This window comes from Chelmon rostratus, chromosome 8 (assembly GCF_017976325.1).
Source record: "Chelmon rostratus isolate fCheRos1 chromosome 8, fCheRos1.pri, whole genome shotgun sequence".
Taxonomy (NCBI): Eukaryota; Metazoa; Chordata; class Actinopteri; order Chaetodontiformes; family Chaetodontidae; genus Chelmon; species Chelmon rostratus.
Genome location: NC_055665.1, coordinates 2894353 through 2922320, shown reverse-complemented (window position 1 = coordinate 2922320; position 27968 = coordinate 2894353). Strand labels below are relative to the sequence as shown.

The window sequence follows — 27968 nt, the reverse complement described above, 5'->3', positions numbered from 1 at the left end:
ATGAATGCTTTATGGCTGAAATATCAATTTATGTCCGAAGAGGAGCATTCAGTGAGGCTGCTGATGAAAAGACCTAAACCCACCAAATGAAGCACTGAGGTCTATGTACAGAGCCGATCATGTGCATGCTAAATTAATGCTAATTAATGCATGCTAGTTTGTCAAGGATAATGAATTATGCACAAAGGTGTAGCGTTACAGGCCTCAAACAGCATTAAGACCTCCAGACAATCGTGTCTGAGTTCAGCCGGCAGCTGAAAAAACGAAAAAATTAAAATAAATAAATATATATAGACAGAAATGGTTCCCAGACAGTGAAATCTCGTGACTTTGGTGACTTCCTGACTTTTCCTTTTGCACCACCACAGCATTCACAAAGGTTTCCTTTCAGAATACACAACACAGCGCCGAGCTCGATCCGCTGTACTGGCATTTCATTCAGAGTTCAGCCTCGCACAGCTGCTGGCATTGCTGTCGACTCGTAGTCTCATTTCCCTTCCTGCAGATGGGTTATTTTCTTCCCGATCAGTCAAACTATACTGTCCTACAGCAGAGAGGATGCATTTTTAATATTTTTGATAATCCTGCAATTTCCCATTTAACAGATGAAAAAGAAAAATGTAACTCCTCCTCATGGCTCGCCCTCTGGTGCTCCCCCACAACAAACTTTTTCAGCCCGGTTGCAAGCTGAGCTCTGCACAGCAAACTGTAGACTATTCTCAAAAGCAGCCTGTTGCACGAGTCAATCACTTCCTTAAGTTTCTTCTCAAGAACAAAGAGGTGCTTTTGTTGAAGACCATGAGAACGAGTCTTTATCTTACTCTGCAAGCCAGCTGTTTGCCTCTAAATCTCTATTCACATTCTGGAGCTATTAAATATAAATCCTCATTTCTTTTCAATTGGTTTGGCACGTCCATTGTTCCGCAGTTATCGGGAACACACACACATGCAAACAAGGGTCGCCTCGTCTCTACGCACACAAACACAAATCCAACGAAGAAGTTCACACGTCAATCTTCTCAGTGTTCGCAGTGGCAGAAACACAGACAGAAACAGATTTTAAACCCACAGCAAACCATGCTCCATCGCAGCTGCTCACAGATGTTACGTCTCTCGATAGCTATATGCTAATCTGAGCATAACAAATGAAACCGCATTGTGTTCACCCAAATTACATTTCCTCGCTTATCTTTTCTAGCTGCGTCCACCCATGGAGACAATTTGGGCTTTATGGATGGCATCGGCCCAGTTCCACCATGACGGGATGGGTACCGGCGGAGTTCTGATCACCCCGACCTAGCCCTGCACGCCGCCACCGCCTGCTGAACACCGGCGTGCACAAGACTTGTTGAAATTAGTGTTAATTTTGTCAGCTACTTTTAGTCCCGTGTCAAATGTTCTTGTTAGTTTTATCATATTTGATTGACATCATCCTGTTTTTTTAGTCACGTTTTAGTTGAGTTCACGTCTGGCATTTCAGTCTTAGTCAAAGAAAACTGTAACTACGTAGTTTAAATTTAAACTGTTGACATTTTAGTCTTTTTTTCCATCATCAGAGTACATTGAACAATTCAGTCTGTCTCATATAACCAACACAGCCGACATACTGCAACATCAATGTCTGACTAGCTGGCTTAATGCAGGCGTGAGCCTTGCTGTGTCTCTTCAGGTTTGTGGTATTCTAACCAGCTAGTTTATGCCCACATTTCTTCCCTTTTGCGAAAAAGTTTTTTTCTCAGCCTCATGGCAACGAAAACAGGCCCAAATATCTCCCTGTTTCTTTTGCCAAAGCTCCGCTGTTGTCATGGTTGCGCTCATTGTGTTCTTCTTCTTTGCGGCAGACTGGGCACAGTTTAGTGCATCGCTGCCTCCCACTGGTGCACTAACGTCACCGCTACTTTTGCCCTGAGCTCGTCGTGTATTTCCAGTGTAGACCTGATATGATGCACACGGAACAGGAAACGTAACTGCGAAACAACAAGCAATCATTTTTCATCTCCTCTGTTTTTGTCAACAAAAAAACACTTTTTCCTTAAAAACGACATTTAATCTTGTATTGTTTCGCCAATGATATTGCACGTTGGTATAATCACAGTTGGTGCTTATCGCCGTTGGTATTATGGCCTGGGTTCTAGGCTGGACCCAAAAAGGCAGAAGACGTCAAGGCAGTTAAACAAGGTCTTTATTGCCTCACCAGAGACACAGAAAAGGTGCACAAAATCAAACCAAAAGAAATCCCTGCAGGCTGCAGCTGCTGGAGGCTGGCTGAAAATCCAAGAGCGGTGTGGCGGCGAGGCACCAATCTGAAAGAGCACAAAAGAAAAAAAATGATCAGAACAGGAAGAACTTTCAGAGAACCTAGACAAAGCCACCTGAACCTGGCACTACCGAATGAGATGGAATGATCTGGCAGAGTAGTGGAGGCAGAGCCGGTCTTTATGGAGAGGTGAGTTGATTGCAGAGTGCCATCAGGTGTGCCCAGCTGCACACAGCCAGAAAGTAGATCAGCCACGCCCCCCAGCCACAACCTGCAGTGCTGGACAGAGAAACAGAGGCCCAGGATGCAGACACCCTCCAAACAAACAGAAGCAAAACAAAAACTCAGACCATAAAAATATATTTAGTCACAGTTTTCCTCAATGAGGTTGAGATGATGCCAAAAGAAAAGAAAAAGAAATTACTCTGACGGTGAAGAAGTTCCATCATCTGATGTTAATTCCTTCACTTGAAATGATTGACATCCAGCTCCGTCTGTGACTGCTTTGTTTGTGAACTTCTTTTGTTAGCTGCAGTGCAAATCACACAGAGGCTAAAGGTGTCCTGAAGGGCCACTTTTCATACCGCAACACACCTGGAATTATCCTTCATGTTGAAGTCTGTTTCCCCTTTGGCTAATGTTATCCTACCCTTCAACACTTATTAAGGTCCAGGTAAAGATGGGTTGGGATTAAGCATCTCAGAAGATGATGGTTTAGGGACAGGTTTGGGCTCAGGTTAAGGTTGGGGGAACAGGCTTTTCAAACAGACTCAAAGCTACTGTACAGGCAAAGGCTGAGTTCACTCGTGTTCACTATGAGCACAGCAGGGAGGAAACACAGAGTCAAATATAAAACAACATGTGCAGATTGCAAAAACCTCCACATTCTCATGAGATTATGTTCGTCTGCCAGTTTAGACCAGCCAACTCAGACCTTCCTGAAATCCTGTGCAAGCTATGCACGCCTGGCACCGCGTGCATACCTTCATTCATTTTTCAGGTCTTGCAACACAGGATTTAATCAGTAACTGACTCTTTCTGAGCCGTTCCAAAAGAGTCCAGGTTTCGACAATAAAACCATCTGGAGCAGAACTGCCGACCCCATTTAGTGAAGTGGACAGTAGCTTTTGTCACTGACTGTTAGTATTATTACATTTATGTTGTAAAAAACTAAAATAAAAGTGTATTTTTACATTAAATGAACACAAAATACTTTCTGTTCAAATTGCATTTTATTGGGTTGAGAGCAGAAATCCATATCCCAAAGTCTGGACAAATGAAATCAAGTGCTACTGCAAGACTACAATAATCGGCCCAATAACGTCAAAGAAATGACATGTCTGAATGTGGAGACAGTTTTCTTTGTTTGTTTGCCTCAAAGGAGTTTTTCAGTCAAGATGGCAAAGTCTGATTTTAAAAAATGTGGAGTTTTGGGGGCTGTAGATCTTCCCGATACTTTCCACATTCCTGAGCAATTCACACAACACAGCCCACCCCCACCCACACACTCACACACACACACACACACACACGCACACCCACACACAAACACACACACACACACAGAGTTGCCGCCGGCGAACTGATCCAGCGTTGAGTCACTTCTCACCGAGCGTCTGACACATATCACAGGTTAAAATGTGTTGTGAAGAGTCACAGTGGTGAAGAGGAGCTGAATCTGACTGCTCGGCTCGAGGTGAGTCCAAAGACTTTTTCCTCTCACGTCCGTTTCAAACCCCTTTTGTCTCTTAATACAGAAAATCAGTGAAGTTGAGTTTGTTCCAGTTTAAATGTTCGTAACCTCCAGGACTGTCTTCAGCGGATTATGACACAAATATCACACAGTAACTGTAGCTTTGTCCTTGATGAAGTGAACCGTAGTGCAGGTTATGGAAATGGTGATGGTAAAGCAAGTCATCAGTCATCACTGGCCAGAGATGTGTCACAGTCTTACAGTAATAACTGTTGAGCAAACTTCCTGAAGCCGGGCTCAGACACAAGAACAGCGAAAAGTAATGAAGCAGTTTCAAAGACAAGATGGGATTTTGGTGGCGGCAATGAGCAGGAGGCAGGCATGGCTCTTTCACTTTCTCTGCCCAAACTGATCTTGTCAGTTCAGGGATCAAACTTGGAACCTGTGGCACATCCATGAAACGGGCTGTCTTGGTAAGTATTTACCCTACGCCTGATTGAGGCTGTTTTTAAACCTCGGCTCTAGGGATGGCTAGAGATGTCAGTTCACAACTTTACTCAAGACTCTTGACAAATACTTTGGTGGACATCGAGATGGGATTACAGTAATCGGTTTTCACTCCAGCATCCTCACCTGGTCTGAGTTTCAGTGAGTCCATTTTATTTTATGAGCATATACCTGTAAAACTGACATCCCATCACCTTCAGCTGATGTTATATTACAGCTAAACATCAGCATGAAACCCCTCACTCAGCCGCTGCTGTTACTGTAGACTCTTGTCGAGTCTTGTTTTTATCAACTAGTTGCCTGAAAAGGCATGAAATGAACATCCCATCAAGTATTGCCCGTGCAGCCAAAGCCTAATGTAGCTCGTCTCTGTCTTTTAAACTCCATTGTTGTGCAACAAACTATTTTAAGCACCAAACAAACATGACGTTGGGTGGCAGGTTTCTCTATTACAATGACTGTGGCCCATAGTTTCCACATGACAATGGAGCTATTTCAAGCTTTTGCTACACAGGCAACACTTGTTGGTGGGTTTATTGTTGGTTTTGGTCTTGTAATGGGAATCGCTGATAAGAATAAAGAGATAAACTAATGCCAGTCTTATCCTTAAAGACAGCCGCCACCTCAGGCAATCAGCCTGCTTAATTGTTGCCACCCGTGAAGCTCCAGCAGCAAATAAGCTAATTTCAGGCAGTTTTGAGCAGCTGCTGGCGTCAGAACCGCCTGGCTGATAACGTCTGTGGCGTTTCCTCTTCAGCACTGCGAGCTGCAGATACTGGCGAGGCTCCTGTGGTTTCTTTGAGGACTTGTTTCTATCCTGAAGTCACTGAATCCCTGCTGCTGTTTCGCCCCTTTAGATCTCTTTCAAACTATCTCATTTTGAACAGTGTCATTTATTTCAGTCTTTCACTATTTCTGTTTATGTTGTAACTTTGGTTATTTTCGAGGCTTTTGTTGAGCTCGTCAGGCATCTTTCAGCCTCTGGAGAAGTGTGTGGCTGACAGTGAGACAGGACTGCAGAACCCTCTCACTTACATGGATTTCAGTCAAACTCCAGGACAAACTGCCTTGTGTCTCTATAATTTGCCCAAGTGTGAAAGTCATTGTGGGTTTGCTCGCATACAGTAAAACAAAGGACTTTCTCAAGCTTGGTTAGTCTGACCTCTGTCTGGTATTACCTGGTCGCGCCCTTGGCTCCGCTTGTCCTGGTATTACTGATTCATGGATAGCTCACAGGTCATGGAACAGCACACAGCACAGTACAGGTGTATACAGGTGCAGTCAAATCCCTCTGCCCCTGAAACAAGCTAGTAATGTTACACCATGAATGCCACGATAAAGCATTAGACAGCAGGAAAAAAACATGAGTGATAACATTAATGCTGTCAGATACATCTGCCCTTTTCCTGCTGTGACAAATCAAAATATCTGCCGTTACTAACGTCGATGAATTGGACGATCGTCTGCGTATTATCAGTTATTCAATTATTCAGCTGAATCTGAGAAATGAAAAACAGGTCAGAAATAAATAAGGAAAATGACTGTTTTCTCCTTTTCCTCTGAAAATGGGCGTTTTCATAAATAATAATTTCCGTTATTTTGTTTTGTACTGTTTGTTCGCTGTCAGATAGGCAGCATCATGAGCACATACTGCTGCAAACTAGAAGGGATTATGTGAATTACAGAAGGTAGCCTCTGTCTGTTTGGCATTTTTAAAGCAGGGGAATCTTCTGACAATAAGCAAACATTACAAGTTAGCAACTATAAAACTAAATGTCTCTACTTTACAAACAGACATCACACACAAAAGGCAACAAGTGAAAATCTCTTCCCCCCTAAAACGTGTGATAACGTGTGATGTGTAGCTGATTTGATGGAAGCTGAGGTTACCTTTACAATGCATGCAGCCAATACATCAGGATATTCCCGGGCTAATAATGCCTATATAAATATTACACAGGCTACAGGTTGTCTGTCAACGCTGGTGAACAGCGTAGAAAAGGTTGATATCTGTCATAAATACTGAACCTCCTCTGGAATCATTAAAATGACTGACAGTACTCCACTTGTTGCCGTGCGCCCTCCTCGGAGTTATGAACTCTTTCAGTGCATGAACACGCTGAAGAAAAATCAGAGTCTACAAATGTGATACAATCTCAAAACCAGACATTAGACTTGTTTTATGGTTTTGATTTTCTTTTTAGTTTGATAACCAACTTCAATATTAAAACATGTCACGCAAAAAAACTGAAATTCCTGTTCATACTCCCTCCTAACTGAGAAGATTTGCTGCCAAAACCTCACCAAAGTGCAACCTGTGCTTTTTGCTGTTCTCAGCAAGCTGTAGTGAAAGTATTATTCTGAAAGTCCAACTTGACTGCAAAGCCCTGCATTTTGAATCTAGCCTTGCTCTAACCTGAGCAAGCATCCATATGTGAGGAGTTGGAAGTAAGAACATGTCGCATGAACATGTGGAGTGTCAGTGTGGAGACTGACCATCATGGTGTGGGAGCACAACATTCACAGCTCGAGTACAAGTGAAGCTACGCCCGTATGAAGCACTTAAACATGGAGCATGATTAAACCAGAGGAAAGAGCACTGAAGTCACTGAAACGAGGCCGCTTCCACATTAATATGTCACATAGAGGCAGTCAGCACACTGCTGCTTGCTAAAGAGTTGTTTGCTACCATCTATTGACTGCTGGGTAAATATCAGACACAGGAGCAGAGCTTCGGGCCCATAGTTTGATCAATGACGGAGCCATTTATTGTTTCTCTCACAGCCTGGTTGGTAATTTACCGCAGGACGACCACCTGACTCCATGGACCAAAGAGTGGAAAATGTACGTCACACAGAGTTGCTACAGACCACATGATACCAGCATCAGAGCGCAACTCCACCTGCTGACACACCTTAATCCTCCTGTGATCTTGAATACAGTTGGCCACTGTACACACAGAACTGTAGTGAGACCAGCAATACTGTCATTGCTTGTATTAGTCTATATTTTTGCTCGATAAATTCTGGGCAGATTTGGCTAAAATTATGTGGACAGATGACCCTCTGGATGAGTTTTACATGCAAAACCATTAAACCATTGCCTCCTAAACCAAAAACCTGAAAATCTTTTCAAAATGTTTGCAAATAATTATGGCAATTTTAGGACTTCTCAGATTCACTTTGTCAAGCTAAGCTTTATATCAGCACATTAGGCTTAACTTCAACCACTCAAAGTCGTATTAACAGGAACTCCACCAAATTAACAAATCAAAGTCTGTTTACAGGTCTTGAGGAGTGCTGCTGCACGTATGAAACAAGTTGTTTGTGACTGCAGAGGAAGCTGTATGAGGTCTGATACAGTGCTGTCACTTGAGCCAGAGTTGGTTGAAGCTGAAGACTAGAAGTCTGAAAATGAAAGAAAAATCTGGGGGTGAGGAGTTAAAAAGAAAGTACCTTACCAGTCTTCTGAAGCCCACTTCACTAATCACTAATTAAAAGTTAAGGTGAAGAAATAAGTTTTAAATTTGGATTTAAAGGCATCAGTGGAGTCAGATTGTCTGATGTGAGCAGGAAGGTTATTCCAGGCGAAGTGGGCATGATCGTCAAAGACCCCGAAGCCGGCCGACTTTCTTTAAACTCTGGGGACAGACAGGAGCCTTGTATTCTGAGAGCACAATGCACAAGATATAAGGTTTAATGAGGTCAGACAGGTATAAAGGGGTGAGCCCATTTACAATTTTATAAGTCATCAGAAGCACCTTAAACTCTGATCTGACATGAACAGGGAGCCAATGATGTGAAGCTAAGAGCGTCTAAATATCACATTTTCAGCTTTCAGTTACGAGTCTAGCTGCAGCATTATGAACCATCTGAAGACTGTCAATGTGAGCGCACAGAACAGAGCTATGAAACAAAGGCGTGAATTAAGATCTGTGCGTTAGTCATGGACAGGATGGACCTCATTTTGTTGCGGAATTGGAAAAATGCGATTTCTTTAATGTGCTGATGAAAAGAGGATCAAATGCAGCAGCAAGGCTGTTAAACTGCGAGACGCCGCAGAGTTACAGATACTTCGCTCAACATCCAGCAACTTCAACTGTCCTTTTTTTAGCTTCAGCTTCTGCACTTCATCGCCATCATGTTTACTTACCCTCATCCTCAGCTGTACTTTAATGCATTTAATGCATCTATCTAATGTAGTTGTAAAGCGCTATAAAAGTGCTATGCTATGCGAGCAGAAGATTGAGCTTATCATTTTCATGCATTTTTGCCCTTTAGAGGCACCCCCTTTATGATTATCGTACACATTTTATCATTAACTCCACCACACTTACGCTGCACTCTGCACTCTAGTTGATGCTGACAGCAGACAACTGAGACCTAACATCTATCATCTGAAACTGATGGATGTGCTGCTCAGCATCATACAGCTTAGTGAAGTCTGACAATGTAGAACTGAGCCCGACTCGCAGAGTCTGTGATGTCCTGTACTGACCACCGTCATCATGGACGCTGTAGCTTTGCAAGACAGAGAAACTCCCAGCGTTGATGAAGGCTTGTGGTATGTCTGTTTTTAGAGCAGACGTGCTGTACAGTGAAGCTGTCCAAGCTTCCATTTGCTCCATCCTCAACATAATCCATCCATCCATTTTCTTCCGCTTATCCGGGGCCGGGTCGCGGGGGCAGCAGTCTAAGCAGGGATGCCCAGATTTCCCTCTCCCCGGACACTTCCTCCAGCTCTTCCGGGGGGACTCTGAGACGTTCCCAGGCCAGCCGAGCGACATAGTCCCTCCAGCATGTCCTGGGTCTTCCCCTGGGCCTCTTCCCGGTGGGACATGCCCGGAACAAAGGGCCCCGGACTCCATACTCCCGAAGCACCTCCCACAGAATGCCATGAGTGACATGGTCGAATGCCTTCTCCAAGTCCACAAAACACATGTGGACTGGTTGGGCAAACTCCCACGAACCCTCGAGCACCATGCAGAGGGTGTAGAGCTGGTCCAGTGTTCCACGACCAGGACGAAAACCACATTGTTCCTCCTCAATCCAAGGTTCGACTATCAGCCGAATTCTCCTCTCCAGTACCCTGGAATAGACTTTACCAGGGAGACTGAGGAGTGTGATCCCCCTGTAGTTGGAGCACACCCTCCAGTCCCCCTTCTTTAATAGAAGGACCACCACCCCATTGCTATGCAATGTTGCAGAGGCGTGTCAGCCAAGACAGCCCCACAACATCCAGAGACTTGAGGTACTCAGGGCGGATCTCATCCAACCCCGGTGTCTTGCCACCGAGGAGCTTACGAACTACCTCGGTGATGGATGAGCCAACCTCTGGGTCCCCAGCCCCTTCTTCCTCTATGGAAGGTGTGGCAATGGGATTGAGGAGACCCTCAAAGTATTCTTTCCACCACCCGACAATATCCCCAGTCGAAGTCAACAGCTCCCCACCTCCACTGTAAAAAGTATTGGCAGGGTACTGCTTCTGAGGCGCCGGACGGTTTGCCAGAATATTCTTGGGGCCAACTGATAATCCTCCTCCATGGCCTCCCCGAACTTTCCCAATACCCAAGTTTTTGCTTCCACAACCGCCCGGGCCGCAGCACCCTTGGCCTGTCACGCAGGTGTGCATGTCACTGATTTTATCACAGTGAACGGGGAGTGTACCTTTCAAACAATGAGATTTTCTGTCACTTGATATGTTTATTTGTTACACGTCAGCGTGTGTCCTTTTGCTGCAACACCTGTTCAACTGGGTCAGATTTTAAACATGACAGGATTGGTGAAAGCTATTTCTCAGGTGCAGAGAAAACAAAGATTATACCTCTTTACATGCCCTATATGTACTTTATGAACCTGGCAGTCGGCCAGCCTGCATGCGGAAAAGGGCCATATGCTTTGTATGTACACACAAGAGCAGCACGTGCAGATCGTCTAACCTTGAAATTTTAAAAGCGTGTTGACACCGAAACGATTGCAACATACTACTAATGCTCAAAGATGAAATGGAGAACAGTCTGCAGCACTGCCAACATATTTGTGCACATTCCTTTCACAGATAAGGCTGCACACAGCACAGAACAGGAAGGTTCTCACATGGTGAGAAACTGCAGTCCACTAAATTCTTTACACCAGATCCTGACACTGAAACTCCAGCCATGCAGGTTAATGTCAAACCAGCTGCAGGTCATGAACTCAAAATGCCAACAAGATGTATGGGGGTTAGGAACACAATTTTGGCACCCCTTGCCTCGTGAAATGGAGGAATTTACCTGAGACAGCCTTTATTTTTTCACTTGAGTCATGTACAGGTGCTTTGTAAAAAGAGAAAAGACTGCAAAGAATGGACAGTGTTTATCTGACTTTAATGTCTCCAAAGCTTGAAGCACAAGGTTAAGCTTTAACCTTGATACAGCATGTTTAATGTGATAACGCCCAATAGACTGAATCAGGAGCATAAACACTCTGGCTTAAAGGATAACTTTCGTTTTTTACAACCTGGACCTTATTTCTAGCATTAAATATGACCATTTACTCACCCAGACAACTTTGGTGGCATTTGGAGTCATTTTGAAGAAATTAGCCCCAGAGGAGCGGCGCGTATATCCATATAATGCGAGTACTCGGGGCGTCCATGCGCAGCCTCTATATAATGCATAATCTGCTACGAAACTCGTTCATATTCCAATATTTTGCTATGATATGCTGGTGCTATTCCCCTCTGAGCCCGTGGTGGCATGTTATCAACATCCGGCGTCTCTAGACAACTACCTCTGACGTGGATGATGTCATTACCGAACGCCGGGCACTGAGAGCAGCCAGCCACAACACGGCTGACTCTGCGGCAGTTGGCTACGAATACGCAATAACGAACCATAGCTGTGCCAAACTACAGCTAAACTAGCCGACCGCCGGCTGGCATAACAAAATATTGGAATATGAAGGAGTTTCGTAGCAGATTATGCGTTATATAGAGGCTGCGCATGGATGCCACGAGTAGTCGCATTATACGGATATACGCGCCGCTCCTCTGGGGCTAATTTCTTCAAAACGACTTCAAATGCCACCAAAGTTGTCTGGGTGAGTAAATGGTCGTATTTAATGCTACAAATAAGGTCCAGGTTGTAAAAAACGAAAGTTATCCTTTAATGCTCAACCTCGCTAACCCATTTATCTTAATCGAAAAGCTTCTCTGCCATCACTCTACCTTCTCTGCTAGCATGCTTCTGGCTACGTCACATATAGCTGTTACCTCAACAGAGGTCAAAGTTGAAATAATTTGAGTTTTGAGCACATTGCGCAGTGGCAGCTTCAAGGGTGCCTCACAGGAAAACAGCTGCACAGCCAGCGCAGAGCAGTTTTACAGGTGTGGAAACCTTCAGTCACTATTATTGATGATGATCTAATCTGCTGTCAATTTCCAGGACCAGATGTCCACTGTTGACCAGATTAGATAGCACAGGAGTGTCTCTGGTTTCCTCAATGAAGCTGCCGTCTTCTCGGCCAAACAATGTTTATATGGCAAGGAAGGAAGATGATGGCCAGTAAACACAAGGTGACATTAGTTCATTCAGAGAATACAGTCTTTCATTGGCTGTCTCAGGTTTATCCGGAAGCACCTGCTGACAGTAATTACTAGTAGCAGGTATTCAGATGACTGTTGAGAGGAACGAGGAGGGATTGGTTGGGAACAGATGAGGCTTTCAAAATCATGATCCCTCATGTTGTTCACATGCCAGAAATAAACACATATGTAAATAAAAATCTAATCTGGTTTTGATCATGTGATAAATGTTTGACATTACAAACTACACACATCGGTTTATCTTAATCATGTTGTGATTCCTCAACACTGGAGCTACATTATTCTTCACCTCAACTGCTGGAAAGTGATTTTGATTTAGTTCCCATTCTGCATTGAAACAAAAATTAAATTAAATGCATTGATCCGTCACGCTGGTTTACTCTGGTTGCCGAGATGGCACAGATTAGAACTACCTAAAACGAATAAGGAAACATTGTATTTCTACATGACCCATATCCGCTCAAACATAAATATTTATTCAAGACACGTCATTTCTGGACCAGATAAAACTAACAGTGTTTGTTTAACAGGGGTTGAAAGCTCCTCCACGTGAGGGTCACAACAATGTGTACGCTGGACCGGCAATATAAATAAAGGTTTGGGTGAGGGGATTTGAAACAGTCTGCGTTAGCAGCCTTAAGCAGGAAACTAGTCTTTAGAGGGTGAGTACATAAGTGTATAATGCTCAATGTGCTGTTGTATAGTGGGGACCAATGTTTCATATGGATGAGTCTGATGTCTTTTTCACTGCAGATTCTTTGCCTGAGAGCACTTAATGAATGTAGAGTGATGTGTGTAGCCTGTTCTTTGTTGCGTTTCCTGCAAGGTTAACTTATTCTGCACAAGTAGCTCTATGTCAGTTTATCCTGTAAGGGCACATTCAGGATTTCGTGGGACATGATAGAAAATTGATCAAAGATTTTGTAGAGGCAGAAATTAAGATTTGCTTCTTTCTTCTGTCACATCGTGGCTCGAGCATCCTGATTTCTCTGTTGTCTCTCAGTGCTGTGCAGCTTTGGGGTTTTACAGGAATTACATGCCAGTTGATTTCAGAGAACGGGTTTATTTTGCTCAGCATGATGTTTAAAGAGGTACCTCCATTCTGCAAACCCTAACATTTGTCGATGCAGTGATAGCGCAGATTAAGATATTTAACAATGTTTCCTTGATCGTAAAAAGAAACAAATGTTTATCTTGGCACTGTCATGCTTGCTTAAAGGTAAGAAATTATTTTAAAAAACACAGAAAGCATCCCAAACCAAGTTGGATTAATGTCCAAACACATTTTCATTGAAATGCACAATACAGTGGTAACATCTAAGATCTCCTTTTCATGTTTCCTTACAGGTCTGTCATAATGATTTGGAAATTGGTCCATTTTAGTACTTTCCTTCTTGGAGTACTCACATCCCAAACTCTATTTTCCCCTTTCGCCACTAACACTGACGAAGGACTCTGTCACATCTACAACTCTGGCCGATCTGCAGACTGTCTGGGAAGACAGCTTGAAAGTGTCCCATGGAGACAATTTCCATCCACACTGGAAGACATCGATCTTTCCTACAATAAACTTCAAGCTGTCCATGCTGACGACTTCCTCCGCTTCCCCCGGCTTCACACCCTTAAGCTGCAGTACAATAACATTTCACACATTGACAATGATGCTTTTAAAAACAGCACACTGCTTGAGCATCTTGACATCTTCAATAACTCCCTGCAAGAAATTCCTGCCACAGCGCTGACTCCTCTCTTGAATCTAAAAAAGCTCTACATGTCCAATAACCTTTACAAACATGCCACTTTGGCTGATAGCTTCTCCAGATTTGTTAAACTCACAGTTCTGTCTATGGGTGGGCCTCTGGTGATGGGTCTAAAGAAAGCTGATTTCCAGCCCCTGAAGAACATCAGGTTACAAGGCTTTGCAATCAAATGTTCGTCCAATCTAAGTTTCTATGAGCCTGGAAGCTTGGAAGTCATCCAGACAAAGCAGATGGGATTCGATATGGCCATAGATCAGCGACCTGACACTCTTCATCACATGCTACGCGACCTTGCCAACAAGACCTTCAGCATCATCCAGTTCCGCAACCTCTTTGAATTCATGTACTATATGGGCGAGGAGGACATTTTCCAGGGTTTAAAATACGTCAAGGCATATCAGCTCATCTTTCACAGAGGGAAGTTCAATGAGAATCTCCTGAGGATGGCTTTAATGAACCTACAAGATGCCCCTATCAAAAGGCTGAGGCTTCAGTACATCGACTTTGCCCGATCACCAACATTTGTTGATGGCGGAGCAGGTTCCAGCATCACAGACCTGGCACTGGATAAGCTGGATCTTTGGTGAGTATCTGCTCCTCCCTCGGCATTATGTTCCAGTGTGAAATGTAAATCATTTGGAGTGAAATCGCATATATTTCTAGACATGTGATTGGTTGATGCTGCCCATGACGTTTCACAATGCAGTTACAATCAGTTTAACTATAGGTTGCATAAAAATAATCAGAACTATTAGTAGCCAATATAAGATAAAAATCAAGTTCAAGATTCAAACTTTCCTTGTGCCTATAGTACAAAGGACTTCTCACCCTTGAACAAAACTTTTCAAACAGCAAAAAAAAAGCATATATCTAATGATTTTCAACAGTCACAAAAAGCTCAGTATGATCCTTGTAGGACTGAGTACTTGCTTTTTATTTGCACATACAGAACACTACAAATCCCTATTTCTTGCAGGTATATCAGCAATCCTGATGTGCTGCGATTTGACTGGCGCTTCACTTGGTTCAACAAAGTAAAGGAACTGTCTTTTCAGCATGTGTACTTCAACTCCGTACCTTGCGATGCCTGGGTTGAGATGGAGGGTGCGGAGTTTCTGGATGTCTCCAATAATCGGCTAGAGAATGAGTTTATCTTCAACCAGAGGTGTGATTACAAGGGCACCATGCCAAATCTTCACACCTTCAACTTAAATAACAATGACCTGACCAGTTTGAAGGACTTGTCATCGCTGACAAGGGAGTTCCAGCGGTTGCAGGTGTTGGAATTTAGCAACAACAAACTGGGATCCGCTGAAAACAGTCGGGATTGTGTCTGGCAAGAAAACATCACTCGGGTTATTGCTCACCACAATCAATTCGTAAGTGAAGCCCTCCGTTGTCTGCCCACCACAGTGCACTACTTAGACCTATCCTACTGCAACCTGGACCAGCTGGACATGGGGTACTTTGAGAAAGCCACCAATCTGAAAGAGCTCCTGCTGAGTGGGAATAAAATCAAGTTCATCCCATCTATCTGGAAAAGTCCATCACTGCAGTCACTCACTTTGGATGGGAATTCGTTTGGCCTCATTAGCAAGGCATCCTTCCAGGACATGCCGGCACTGTCTCATCTGAGGGCGGGGAACAATCCTTACCACTGCACTTGTGCGCTCCATGCTTTCATCCAGGACACAATGTCAGAAGGAAAGGTGAACCTCACAGACTGGCCTTGGAACTACAGGTGTTACCACCCAGAGGCTTTGCTCAACACAGTCATATCCAGATACGTCCCAGGTCAAGTGGCATGTGATACCAGACTTCTTATCATCATCTGTGTTGCGACCACTGCAGCGGTGATCTTGATACTGATGCTGATTTGCTATATTTTTGACCTCCCGTGGTACACTAAAGCCACCTATCAGATCATCAGGGCCAAATACAGAGCTCACAAGGAAAACGAGGCAGGGGAATCTGGGACTTTCACCTATCATGCTTTCATATCCTACAGCCACTCTGATGCAGACTGGGTAAGGGACCAGCTTTTGCCCTGTTTGGAGAACAACAGGAATCCCTATCGTCTGTGTATTCACGAGAGGGACTTCATGCCAGGAAGATGGATCATCGATAACATCATTGACAACATTGAAAATAGTCGCAAGGTAGGAGTGGGTAGTTCTGCATTGGACTTGTATGAGTCAGAATGCAGCATAACAGGTACACACAGAAGTAACAGTATTGACAAGCCCGGAGGCACAAGGTTTGAGGACTCAAAATGCAGACCACAGACAGCTCAGCGAAGTATCAAAATAAAAGATTTATTAACTCAAAGCGCTCAGGATAAATGGCGAAATACAAACAGATAAATGACACAAAGTACAACAGAAAACGCTAAGGATAAACTTGACTAAATAAAGAACAAAAACTATCAAAGGCTCAAAAAATGACTCGATGACAAGGTACTAACAAAAGGTGCAGGGCTGAACTAATCTCAAGGCTAGATACAAAGTAGCAAACAAAAAATACAAAGCTGGACTAGATACAAAGTAGCAAACAAAAGGTTCAAGGCTATACTGATAACTAGACTTACAGGGACACAGAAGACAAGGATCATGGAACGCTAGATAGCAAGGCAAGTACAGGACAAAACACGAGACAATCTGGCACAGGACAAAGGGAGACGCAGACTATATATACACGAGGTAACAAGGAACAGGTGGAGACAATTAGGGCGGGGTGGACAATCAGACGGGCGGGAAGGACACTGGGAAGTCAAGGGCCTGAAACGAGAGGAGAGTTAGGTTTCACAATAAAACAGGAAGTGCAAGACGGAACATGACGCTTGTGAACAAAACACATTTAACAAATCCGACGAGACATGACAAGTATGTAAAGACTTGCATAACCATATTTTATTTTTGCAAATAACTTCAAATTATGGTTTGAGGGAAAATACTCATAGTGAAACCTACTAGCTAGTTTGTGCAGACGGCTTTTATCATATATCCACCAACCAAATTTCTACCAAAGTTACTAATGTTTAACGACTGGTCCATGGTTGAGTTACGGTGTTGTTCAGTACAATGTAGTAGTCTAAAAAGCACGTTTGTCTTCCCTTTGGCACATTCCCTCTGCAAATTCCCGCTGCCATTGTGGGTGCTTTTCAAGGGGCGCATGCCAGAATCATGATAGACTGGCCTTTGGGTGCCATCAGGCTGTGGTTGAGCATCTGAGCTGACCTTCATGCATAATTTTGAGGTGTCTGCAGTAGTCAGCCTTTACGGTGGTCATTTATGCAGTTCATTATGTTAAATTCTTGAAAACTTTACAGTACACTTGTAATGCATGTTTGTTTTTCCTTTCTTTCTTTGTCTCCAGGTAATATTTGTCCTCTCTCGGCACTTTGTTAACAGCGAGTGGTGCAACTATGAGCTGTACTTCGCACAGCAGAGAGCAATGGGAAAGGCTTTTAGTGACGTCATACTAGTGGTGAAGGAGCCCATTGATCCCAGGTCCTTGCCTAGTAAATACTGCAAGCTTAAGAAGATGCTGAGTACCAAGACGTACCTGGAGTGGCCCCAGCAGGTCAACCAGCAGGCTTTTTTCTGGGTGCAGCTGAAGAGTGTTCTGGGCAAGCCGACAATGACTCGAGAGGGGGCGCACAGTGTTAAGAGGAGAACCTCATCTGTGGGAGGCGTTTCTGTGATTGAGCTCCCAATGGAGGATAGGAGGCCTGCAATAGCAGCACCGAAGGCAGACAAAGAAGAAGAACCCCAAAAAAGACGAAATGATGAGCTGTCAAATCAGAGCCAAATCCCCATTGTGGCATTTTGACCAACAGGTTATAAAATAAAGCTTGTATGATTTCTTCAGTTTTGTCTCAGTAAAGGCCTGAACTCAGGTGACCTTTTGTGTGCAGGTTAACTCAAGCAGGGAGCAAAAGCCAACGTCTCATTACGATGACAGACAATAACACGACCCCTCTCTGCCCACGGCCCTCTGTCATGTTACCCCTGAGGGCCGAGCCGATGCCCTCTGCTCCACTCTCCCTCTGAGCCTCTCGTGCTGGGCGCCCTGCTGACAGGCGCTGAAAGGCCACAAACTCAACGGCTCAAGTAAGATCTCGCATGTCGCACTCTGGATAACAAGCCAGGTGCCAGAAAGATGTGCTGACAGGAGCCACGTTGTGAAAAGGCAGTGCTCTGTTACATTCTCTGCCCTCAGAGGTATGAGATCATGCATGTTCAAATCCTGATGTTCCAGGGCCAAGGCCACACAGGTCATATAATACCAATACTTCTAAGAATACAATGTGTTTTAGGGGGATTAGCCCAATTGCTGGTTATATAAAAATCAAAATCACACAAAATCTTTGTAGATAATTGGATTCAACACTGTCGGCAGTGCATGCCAGCTCCTCAGTTCAGGCAATGCTTAGAGATGTCTGGTTATGTGGCAAAAGTTAAGCAAGTGATAGTACAGAAAAATAAACTGGGAAATATGGCGCTCCAGCACTTTGCATTTGCATCAGCTCTTTTAGCGTGTGCTAATTAGCTCATCATTTTGAAGTGGCTCTCCATAGGCCCTCTAGTGTTTCAGGCTGACTTTCAAGTTGTTCCTGTATTAAACTATTGCAACTTTAAATACATTTATGAGACCTTCACACATCTCTTTAAACATCCCATAATCTACACACACATACATATACAGTAATAATGCGTACGTATATGATAAAACTTAATTTAGAGTGTGAGAGAAGGGGCATATTGTGTGAATAAGCCTTAAATAAAAAAGTTTGAAAGTTGTATCTTATAAGCTAGTCAGTGTCTTTACACACTTTACAAACCTGACAATAAAAACAATGTCAGACGAAGCACTAAAGCAAAGTGTGACAAAGCAACAGGGAGTCTGCCAGATGTCAATAATGTGAATGTAAACTTGCAGCCATCCTCTAGGTTTCCTGTGATTTGATGGAAGCGGGTTTCCTTCCAGTGTGTTCTTGAAAAAATATGTTGTTGTTTTTTTAAATATGTTTTCTGTTATTGACTGAAACGTCCCACCTACAGCAAAAGACTTTTTTATTGTACAACACAAAAGCAGCTCTGTTCTGTTATTTATTGATGAATCTGAGTTGAGTTGAGCTCACACTTTGTGCTTTGATGGTTGATGTTTCTTGAAATCATTTCACTTTTGCAAACAGTATTTGAGTCTGTATCGTGCAGCAACTTAAGAAACAGAAACAGTCTCCTCTATCTGGGAACCCTGACTTAACATGTCAGGCTCTTTGCAGAGTTTGCAAATGACCAGTAGATGACACCCTTGAACCTGCAGAAATCAATGGTGAATCAGTATTTGCATTAACGACGAGTAAACAGGCTGCACAAGTCCTCACCAATGCATATGTGTAATGTTCTATGTAAAACATCTTTTTGACTCTTAGTATGTCGACACGCTCTGTATTTCCAGCTCTGGTTATCATATTTAAAGCGCAGTACATGTACATGCCTCATTTTTATTATTCAAAAATGCTGGACAGTCATAATTCTTACAAAGCAGTATTGGCTGAAAACTGTTCGTCGTGGCTATAAAAGAGTGATTACTCTGGCTGCTGTCACTCTGCCTCTTCTTGCAGATCTCTGCAGTTGGTTCTCGACCAGCTCTGGTGAGCGATCAGAGGTGGTTGCTTTGGTTTCCTGCACAAAAGAGACAAGAGGCTGTTTTTCAGGGTCACGCATTCAGTCGGTCTCAGGGAAAGAAAGCGTTTCTTTTATACTTATTACTTTACTTCAGGCCAAGAATAGAAAATCTATGTGTGGTCTGAGAAGATGGGCTTTCTTTGTTGATTCAGAAACATTACTGTGACATAACTTCCATCAATGAGATTTTCAGATTTTGTATATAAAATGTGCAATGTGTGTAAAAGCTCTGGCAATATTTATTATAGTTCTTTGTGGCAATATATACATTTACATATTAGCATATCTTTCTTTTATATAGTCCTTTGTATAAAATGTACATACATATATAGTCAGCTTTTATTTTGTAGTTTGTATTTCTCTATTTCTATTTTTGTCCTGCCTGTTGCCTGTAACACCAAAATTTCCCCGGCTCGGAATTAATAAAGTCTTATCTATCTAAATATTATACTGTGTACACATAGCACATTTTTGCTCATGTGTCCCAACTGGAAAGCTGAAGAGCAACTTGTGCCTTTAAAATGATCTCATAACTGCCGTCAGTTTATTTTTGACTAGAACCATGCAAATGTCCGTGAAGCTTTTATACCGGTCAGCTGGAGATATGATGTAAATCAACCCCAAAAGTTCGCATTCAGTGAAAAGACAGCTTCAGTTTACTGGCCTGCTCTTAATTTGTATTGCTACTCAAGCATAATCATAATGTATTCCCATAATTGCAAATGATGTGGCTGGAAAGCATTAGTCACACCTAATAAGCAGAAGGCTGGTAAAATGAACACAGGCAGCACAGAGGGAAAAGCCACAGCAGGAAAAAGGGAGGCATGCTGGAAGTATTTCTTGTATTATTTGTCATTTTTGAATCTTTTCATATGTGAACTTCAATCATAACGTGTCACATAAAAACAACACAAAACCTTGCAGCGTCAGCGACTTCTCATTTTTAAGACTGCAGGCTGAGGTCTACGCTGTGCACAAAAAGCACATTTTGCAAAATGTTGCAGATAATGAGAAGACAAAATCATTCTGAAAGGCACTCTGTGTGTTGATTCATTCATTGATCTCACTGTAATCAAATATTAAAAACAATTAAAGCTGTATTATTACATTAAAGACTGAATTCTGTGGAAACACACCTGGTCACTACTGACCATCTGTCACATGTAAAATAATCCAGTTAGATTGTTGGTGGAACTTTGATATCTGATCGTTTGCAGATTCATGGTGTGAAATTACATATCAGTTTATTTATCCGTCTCTCCTCAAGCATCTTTTCATCTGTGATATCGTCACTGATTAAACTGATTAACTGTAATTAAATTAGCGGCTAAATTATTATCTGATTTGTTTGACTAATCTTTTTTGTGAGATATAAGTAATCACATTGGCGACGCTCCTTCGGTTATTACACGTTGCAGCTTTACTGCATGTCTGGCCAGGTACAAAAAATATCAGATTAAAAGAAAAAGGAAAGTGCAGGTGCAGGTGTGATGCACCGCCTGACGTTGCCTTACATGGCCAGGTGGCTCACCTGTGCTCCTGCTGTCCGGAGGGAGGCGTCAATCTGATTTGGATGCATTTGCACACAGGTGAGAGGAGCCCATATAACCGATGAGATGAGCGCTGAAGCCACTTCCACCAGCACCTGTTAGCGTCACTGTCCAGGTGAGTTCCTGCTGCTTGTGTCCGTTTGCTATGTTCAGTTAAAGAAGCCACAGCGACAGCTCAGAGCGCGCAGACTTCAGGTGAGACTTCACTTCATTTCACTCTGCAGGCTGTTTTTAACATCTCCAAAATATCCCTGCTCTAGTCCCTGCTTCGGTTAATTAACTGCAGCTTTGCGTTTGACATTCAAGCATTTTAATTAGCTCCCTGATCGCGACGGGAATAAATGATTAACGGCAATTATCGAGAATAATTAAGGGGATGATTCAGGGAAGTGATGCAGCATCTCGCTCTCAGGCAGGTACAGAGCAGTCCTGCATTATTGACGAGCACGTTTCTCCTCTTATACATAAGAATAATAAAGTCTGAAACATGACCAACCTCTGCAGGTAGTCCTCTCGTACCGGTAGTTTATGTACCGTAATGCAAGCCACGATGTGGATGTATTTTGTGCGCAGGCTGCCCTGCAGGGGGGTCAGTCCTTTGTCCTCCACCGGTTGATGGAGGTGGGAGGTGAAATGACTCAGCCCCCCCCCCCGTAGCAGCGTCTCAGGTGTCTGATAGTGGAGGGCAGATGGAAGATAAGATATTTTAACTGTTTTGACTGTCGTCCCTGGCCCCCCCTCCACCTGCATGTTCCTCAGCTGCTTTTACCAGCTTTACTTTAATGAATGTGTTCATTTGTGACTCACACATTTTTTTCAGCTTCATTCATGTCTTTATAAAGAGGGAAATATATGCATTAATTCATTCATGTCATCTCCACACACACACAAAAGACAGTTATTTAGCTCCGGCTATGACAGTGGTGCAATTACCCATCACAACACAAGACCGATGATTGATGTCTTCCTTTAAAACACGACGTTCGTCTCTGCATGTTGCCGCTCAACATAAGCTCTTTGACAAGCACGCAGACAACAAACCTGTTTGCAAATCAGCCAAAACAGTGTCTACGTTTCTAAGCAGGGTGCAGAATTTCATGAAAACCTTTCCAACTGTTCAGCACAGGGTGGATCGATCCTGCTCTGGGCTTGTGCTGCACGGCAAACATTTCACTCGTAGAGGGAAGAATGGATTCAGTTAAACTAAATGCAAACACGTTCTGCATGCAAACATAACAGCGTCTGTGAAGAAGCTGCAGGTGAAAAGAGGATGGGCTCTGCAACAGAATAATGATCCTGAACACACCTCAAAATCCACAATGGACTCCCTGAAAAAGCACAAGCTGAAGGTTTTGCGGTGGCCCTCACAGTCCACTTACCAAAATCTAAATTTTCTCCAAAAGCAAATTCAACCCTGATGAATATTTTGAGCATCCTCTGACCTTTATCTTGTCTGATGCATGTTGGTGCTAAGATTTTCAGTGAGATTCAAAACCAGATTCCTGGACCAAGCTGAACCAAGTACGGTTCAGGAATCACTCCTGGAATGCAGCGGCCTTCTCAGTCCCCGGGTTTGAATCCCATCACATCACTATAATGTCCTGCAGGTCAGGAGGTTCAATGATTTTGACTGCAACTGTAGGTGTTGCTTTATAATTAATGAGAAATGTCAGCACAAAAATGCCAATATGAAGGAATGAATATGAATACTGTATATCTGTATCAGCCTTTAAATCCCAGTGTTGGTCAGGCTATATTTACGCCAGCAGGAAGCGAATAAGTGCATTAAGCTGTTCATTTAAAACTGAAAGGTCTGAAATGTCAGTTTTGGGAACAGGCATTTGGAGGACATGATTAAAACTTGAACAATCAGCAAAGAAATCAAGTCACCAGCTGTAATTCCTGCTTCAGTATAGTTTCATTCTGCTGGAGTGAAGTTTTAAGACGTAGTTTTCCTGCACTGTGTAAAATCAGCAGCGTAGATTCCTCTGCTGAGCGAAGCCAGTCGTTTGACAGATGATGAACCTGAGTGGAGCATCAGGGATGGAAACATTCAGAGGTGATGCTGCTCAGGTCAAGTCTTTGCAGAATGTCTTTCCAGCTCGTTCTTTTTACTTTAAAGAAAGGTTAGCATCTGGTGTATGTGCCAGAGCATAAACTCCTCACTGAACCGTCTCACCCACAACCCTTCAACACCACCGCACAGTAACATCTTTGTTAACCGGATAACTGCAGTGATTTTTTTTTTCCTCCTTCAGCCTCCTGCTGAAAAAAGTCATTTTTTCTTCCTGCACTCAAGGATTTCTTCTGCACTCGAGTTGATGGAGGCAGCTGGTCCTCTGCATACAGATCTGAATCACGCTGATCTGATCTTAGCTGCCGAGTCGTTCGTGAATCTAAGTGACTAATGGGGATTTTTTAAATGCTGCAGCTCCAGTACTTCCTCTAAAAGTGCTTGTTTTTGCCATTTACAGCCTCAGATTGTTGCACGAAGTGTCTCACACCATTATGAAAGGATCCCTCCAGAAGTCGACTATTTTTTTTTAACCAGAATCTGCCGCTATATCAGTCTCACCAGACTCCATTTACAGGATCAGTCATTTTATCATCGTTGACCACACTTCATTCCAAGTCGGCAGAAGCAAAATAAAGCTGAAAGCTTATTGGTTCGTCTTTCCGCTGTTCCAGCCGTCACCATCCAACCACCACCCTAATCAGCGAGTGAGATGTGAAAGTGTTCGGCTCTGCTTGCTGTTTTCCCTCGCTGCGTCTTTGATGTCCACTCTCCCTCTCGCTCCTCTGCAGTTATTTTCACATCTAACGCTACGACTCGCTCAATACTGGACCAATTAAAAAGATTTTTCTCCCGTTAGTCCCTTAGACACGAAAACATGAGAAAGTTATGGTCCGGGTTGAAAAACACCAAAGTTGACCTTCAGCTGTCTTTGTGAATGATCTCCTCCTCTGTTTTGTCTCTGAACTACCGCTTTCCTTACGACTTCAACTAATCAGCAATAAAAATTGTGTGTTTTTAACAGCGACTCTCTTGATTTGTCCTTCCAGGCTTTAACTTTACGACGGGAAAATGTCTTCCAACCTGCAAACGGCTATGGAGGGCCTCATCGCAGTGTTCCACTCCTATTCTGGAAAAGAAGGCGACAAGTACAAGCTGAGCAAAGCTGAGCTGAAGAACCTGTTGCAGGGAGAACTCGCTGAACTCCTGGCAGTGAGTGTCTGACACGTTTTCTACAGATGGAGGTTGTGTTAAGAATCCTAATGCGCCAAATGTAACTGAACGTTTTGCATCACCTCACAACACAAGTCAGTTTCTTACTGGAAAAGGTTTTACTGTACAGATTATTTTATTAACAGATTGAACCTTTTAGTACAAAAGTCTAGTGAAGTCAATTACAAAATAGAAAATTACAGAAAAATGAGAAGTTGAATGAAACAAATGTTGGTCACAGATACATCTTTTGAATAAAGTGTGCAAACTTATTGTCCCATTAGCAACAAAGAGAGACAACTTTCTTCACTCTTCAGCAACTCTTCAGTGAATGAAATGATAAAGAGCTGCAGGGAGCAGTGGTGGTGGCCACCGGCGCTCGCATTGGTCCTGGTTGGCTAGAGCGTTAGCGGTTAGCTCGCCGGTCACAGTTGTTCATCAGCTTGGTGATCAGTGGTCTGGTCTATTTCCAAATTTTGCAAGTTGTCAAAGTACACCTGAATGCACCATTAATTAACCAAGCTGTGGTGCTTTATTTCTTTTCTTTGCAAGAACTTGGCACAGTGGGCATCTCTCTCTGCCTTTTCATTTGTAGGTAGCCTTGTGAAACAATGAGTCTCATGCAAGATCATATTCATGAGATCATCCTAAATCGCATCCTTTTTTCTGTGAGGTTTGCACATACAAGTGTTCAAAGTCAGAACCACCAGACTCTCATAAATAAACCAACATGTTAATCACTGGTTTCAGCCTGATGAACGCCACCTGTTCATAAGCAGAGCTTTTTCCATGAGATTTCATCGTTAGCATTATCAGCGCTGCTAAAACTGCCTTCAGCGCTGCCTGTTGTGCTCTGTGTGTGGGCAGGTTTCAGCTCAACATGCTACCAAAGAGTACAAATTTCAAACTGCAGAACTTCAGTTATGTTGAAAGGACGAAAACAATTAGAAAACATTAACACAGCTGCCAACGAGATGTCATCAGAGCAGGGCTGTACTGTTACAGACATAAAGAAGGAAGTTACGTGGGCCAAAAGCATCTTTCTAAAGCCAAGCAGTCCTTGACTAATACGAGAGGCGGTCAAGGGGCCGTGGCAGTCGCAGATGTATTAAACAGGAGAATATTGTAGCCTTCACTTGGTGATGTTACACTGTTGGAAGCAGCAGAGGAGGATACTGGACCATGACCTCCATAAACACCCCGAGGCAGCTGTCAGAATGAGAGAACATCGACTGAAACACACTGTATGAACGTTCGGAAATATGCCGATAAGGCAGGATGCTGTAGCATCCCAGGCTTGGAAGCCGTTAGGATTCGATCCCGTGAAACGAATGTCTCTGTAGCTCCAGTCTGATCATGATGCTTCTGTTTCAGGCCAGCAAAGACCCCATGGTGGTCGACAAGATCATGTCTGACCTGGACGAAAACCAGGACGGTGAAGTTGACTTCCAGGAGTTTGTCGTTCTGGTTGCGGCACTGGCTGTCGCCTGCAATGAATTCTTCGTAGACTATGATAAGGGCTGCAAGAAATGCAAGGAGGAAGACCCTGCTGCTGAGAAAGTCTAGAGTTTCCCTTTAAATCAATAACTCTGTCTTTACACAACTTTATATTCTAACAATGTTCGTCATGTTGGGGATGTAAATGTCTGATTCACACAGAGATACATCACTGCTAACAATGTTTTTCTTTATGTCCTGAAACTGTTCCATCATAATAAAGATAATATCCTGTTTTCACATGTCTCTTATTTTAGGAAGCGAGATGAACTGCTTGATGATGTCTGAAAACATTGTGCAGACACACATGACTGTCATTTATCCCCTCAGGCCAGTTTGTAGCATTTCTTTTCCTACATCCAGATATATTTTTGATTCTTTCCGACGCACCCGAGTAACCTGAGTGATGTAAGCCTGCTGGTTCTGACGTCATGTCAAGAGGCTCCCTGCAACCAGGAGAGCGTTTGCAAACCACTTGAATTTGTCTCCTGTCTTTGCAGAGACAGGGCTGCTTCGCTTGTACATCAGGTGCTTAATTACTCCTGGTTTGACCTTTCCTCCAGTGTGATTAAATAATGCATTTCCTCTGAAATGAGACGTTTACCAGGCAGAAAAAAACTAAACAATACTGAGCCAATTAATCATAGAGACAAAAACATACACTCAGCTCTCAGCCCGACATTTACTGATTCAGTTTTAACGATGGATGCACAGAGATATTATAACACAGACTCTGATGGAGTGTTTGATTTTCACACCCAGTGTTAACAGATGATACAAACGCAATAATTTCACTGATTAAAAATTAAACTTAGGTTAAACAAAATTAGGGCATGACTACCTTTAATACCTACTTGGTATTAATATTACATTTTTAGTCACAGATAACAAGCTTGTCTATCTCATTTAGTCAGACCAGTAGCAGAAAGTATTTAAACCAAAGGATCCGGTCTTCAGTTAAACACCTACAAAACAAAAAAACTGTAGATTCTTCAACATGTGGGCTTGCCAGTCAGCTGGATGAAATGCTCAGTTTGACTCCAGGCCGACAGAGGTGACCTTAAAGCCTCCGTCTTCATGAACACGTGTAGGGCAAAGAAGCATTTAAGGTTAAACGCATGGGGCCGCACACAATGCAGTCTGGAGAAACTCAATACTGGCCCTTCCAAAGTCGTGAAGCCTCATTTATAATGAAACAGCAGCTTGTCTGACAGCCACTTATGCAGAGAATCCTCAGAAACACAAGCTCAGGTGTCATGAAGCTGCAGCCAGGAGACAGCACAGGTTTGTCTGCTGCACTAACAAAAGCCACCACCAGACGGCAGCAGAGAGACACACAGACTGCAGACTTGTTGTTGTCCTAAAAAAGCTGCTTCAGGGAAACAAACCTTGCAAAAAGTTCTTCTGCTACAACTTTCTCCATTGTTTAGAGTCATTCTTTCAAAGCCACAGGTCCAGCTATGAGACTAGATGACTCAAAGTTTACTAAACAGCACAGAAATGCCCCAAACCGTGCTGAAAGAAACAGCAGAAGAAAAGGCATGAAGAGCACCACAAGACCTGTTTAGGTAGACAGTCGACATGTGGAGCGTGCTAGACCTGTTACATGAAGGCGAGCTTGAGCACCACCCAGTGTGTGATGGGGGTAACTCCTGTCAGCCTGCTGGTCCTGACATCATCCCTTCCTCCCAGTTCACCAGTGCGCCGCTCATCCAGCAGCTCTGCTCCACCTGTTGGTGCTGAAATGAAAAGGCTTGCGGTGCGGTCTGAGGCTCTGAGACGTCGACTCTCGCTCGGACACGTCGTGGCTGTTCGTGTCAAAAAAAGACGACTGTGAAGTCACTGACCAGCAGGTGAAGCCGACGTTTGCTGAAGCAACACATCCAGGCCCCAGAGGCTTTTATGCAATTATGAGAGCATCGGCAAACCATTTGAATCTATCTCTGAACGCGTCTGTGTATAGATCGGCTTGCACTACCGATAGATCAGGTGCTTAATGACTCCTGGTTTCAACTTTTCTCGAGTGCAACGCTCTCCCTCTGAAATGAGACACTCAGCAGTCAGAAGAATAGACGGATTGAGCTCAAAAATAATGCTTTGCCAATGATTTCTCTAGAATTTACTGAAACGTTCAAACGATCGATACCAGTCTCGTACGGTAAATATGAAGCTACTATTTCTTGGCCCTCCACGTTGCCAGG

At 43.4% G+C, this 27968-nt stretch overlaps 2 protein-coding genes across 3 annotated transcripts; both read left to right on the top strand.

Moving 5' to 3' along the window:
• The first annotated feature begins 3873 nt into the window (after window positions 1–3873).
• On the top strand, window positions 3874–20271 carry tlr18 (toll-like receptor 18). The gene is made up of 4 exons (XM_041942251.1): window positions 3874–3953; window positions 13389–14384; window positions 14778–15960; window positions 17177–20271. The coding sequence occupies exons 2-4, from the start codon at window positions 13399–13401 to the stop codon at window positions 17630–17632; spliced, it is 2625 nt and encodes an 874-aa protein (XP_041798185.1). The 5' UTR covers window positions 3874–3953; window positions 13389–13398; the 3' UTR covers window positions 17633–20271.
• An 821-nt stretch (window positions 20272–21092) lies between these two features.
• Window positions 21093–25995, top strand: s100a1 (S100 calcium binding protein A1). Of its 2 annotated transcripts, none has more exons than XM_041942467.1 (3): window positions 21093–21159; window positions 24108–24270; window positions 25645–25995. In XM_041942467.1, exons 2-3 carry the CDS (start codon window positions 24130–24132, stop codon window positions 25834–25836), a joined length of 333 nt encoding a protein of 110 aa, XP_041798401.1. In that variant the 5' UTR covers window positions 21093–21159; window positions 24108–24129; the 3' UTR covers window positions 25837–25995. The 2 variants fall into 2 exon arrangements, with proteins under 2 accessions (XP_041798401.1, XP_041798403.1); XM_041942469.1 differs by having other exon boundaries at window positions 21135–21239.
• Window positions 25996–27968: the final 1973 nt, after the last annotated feature.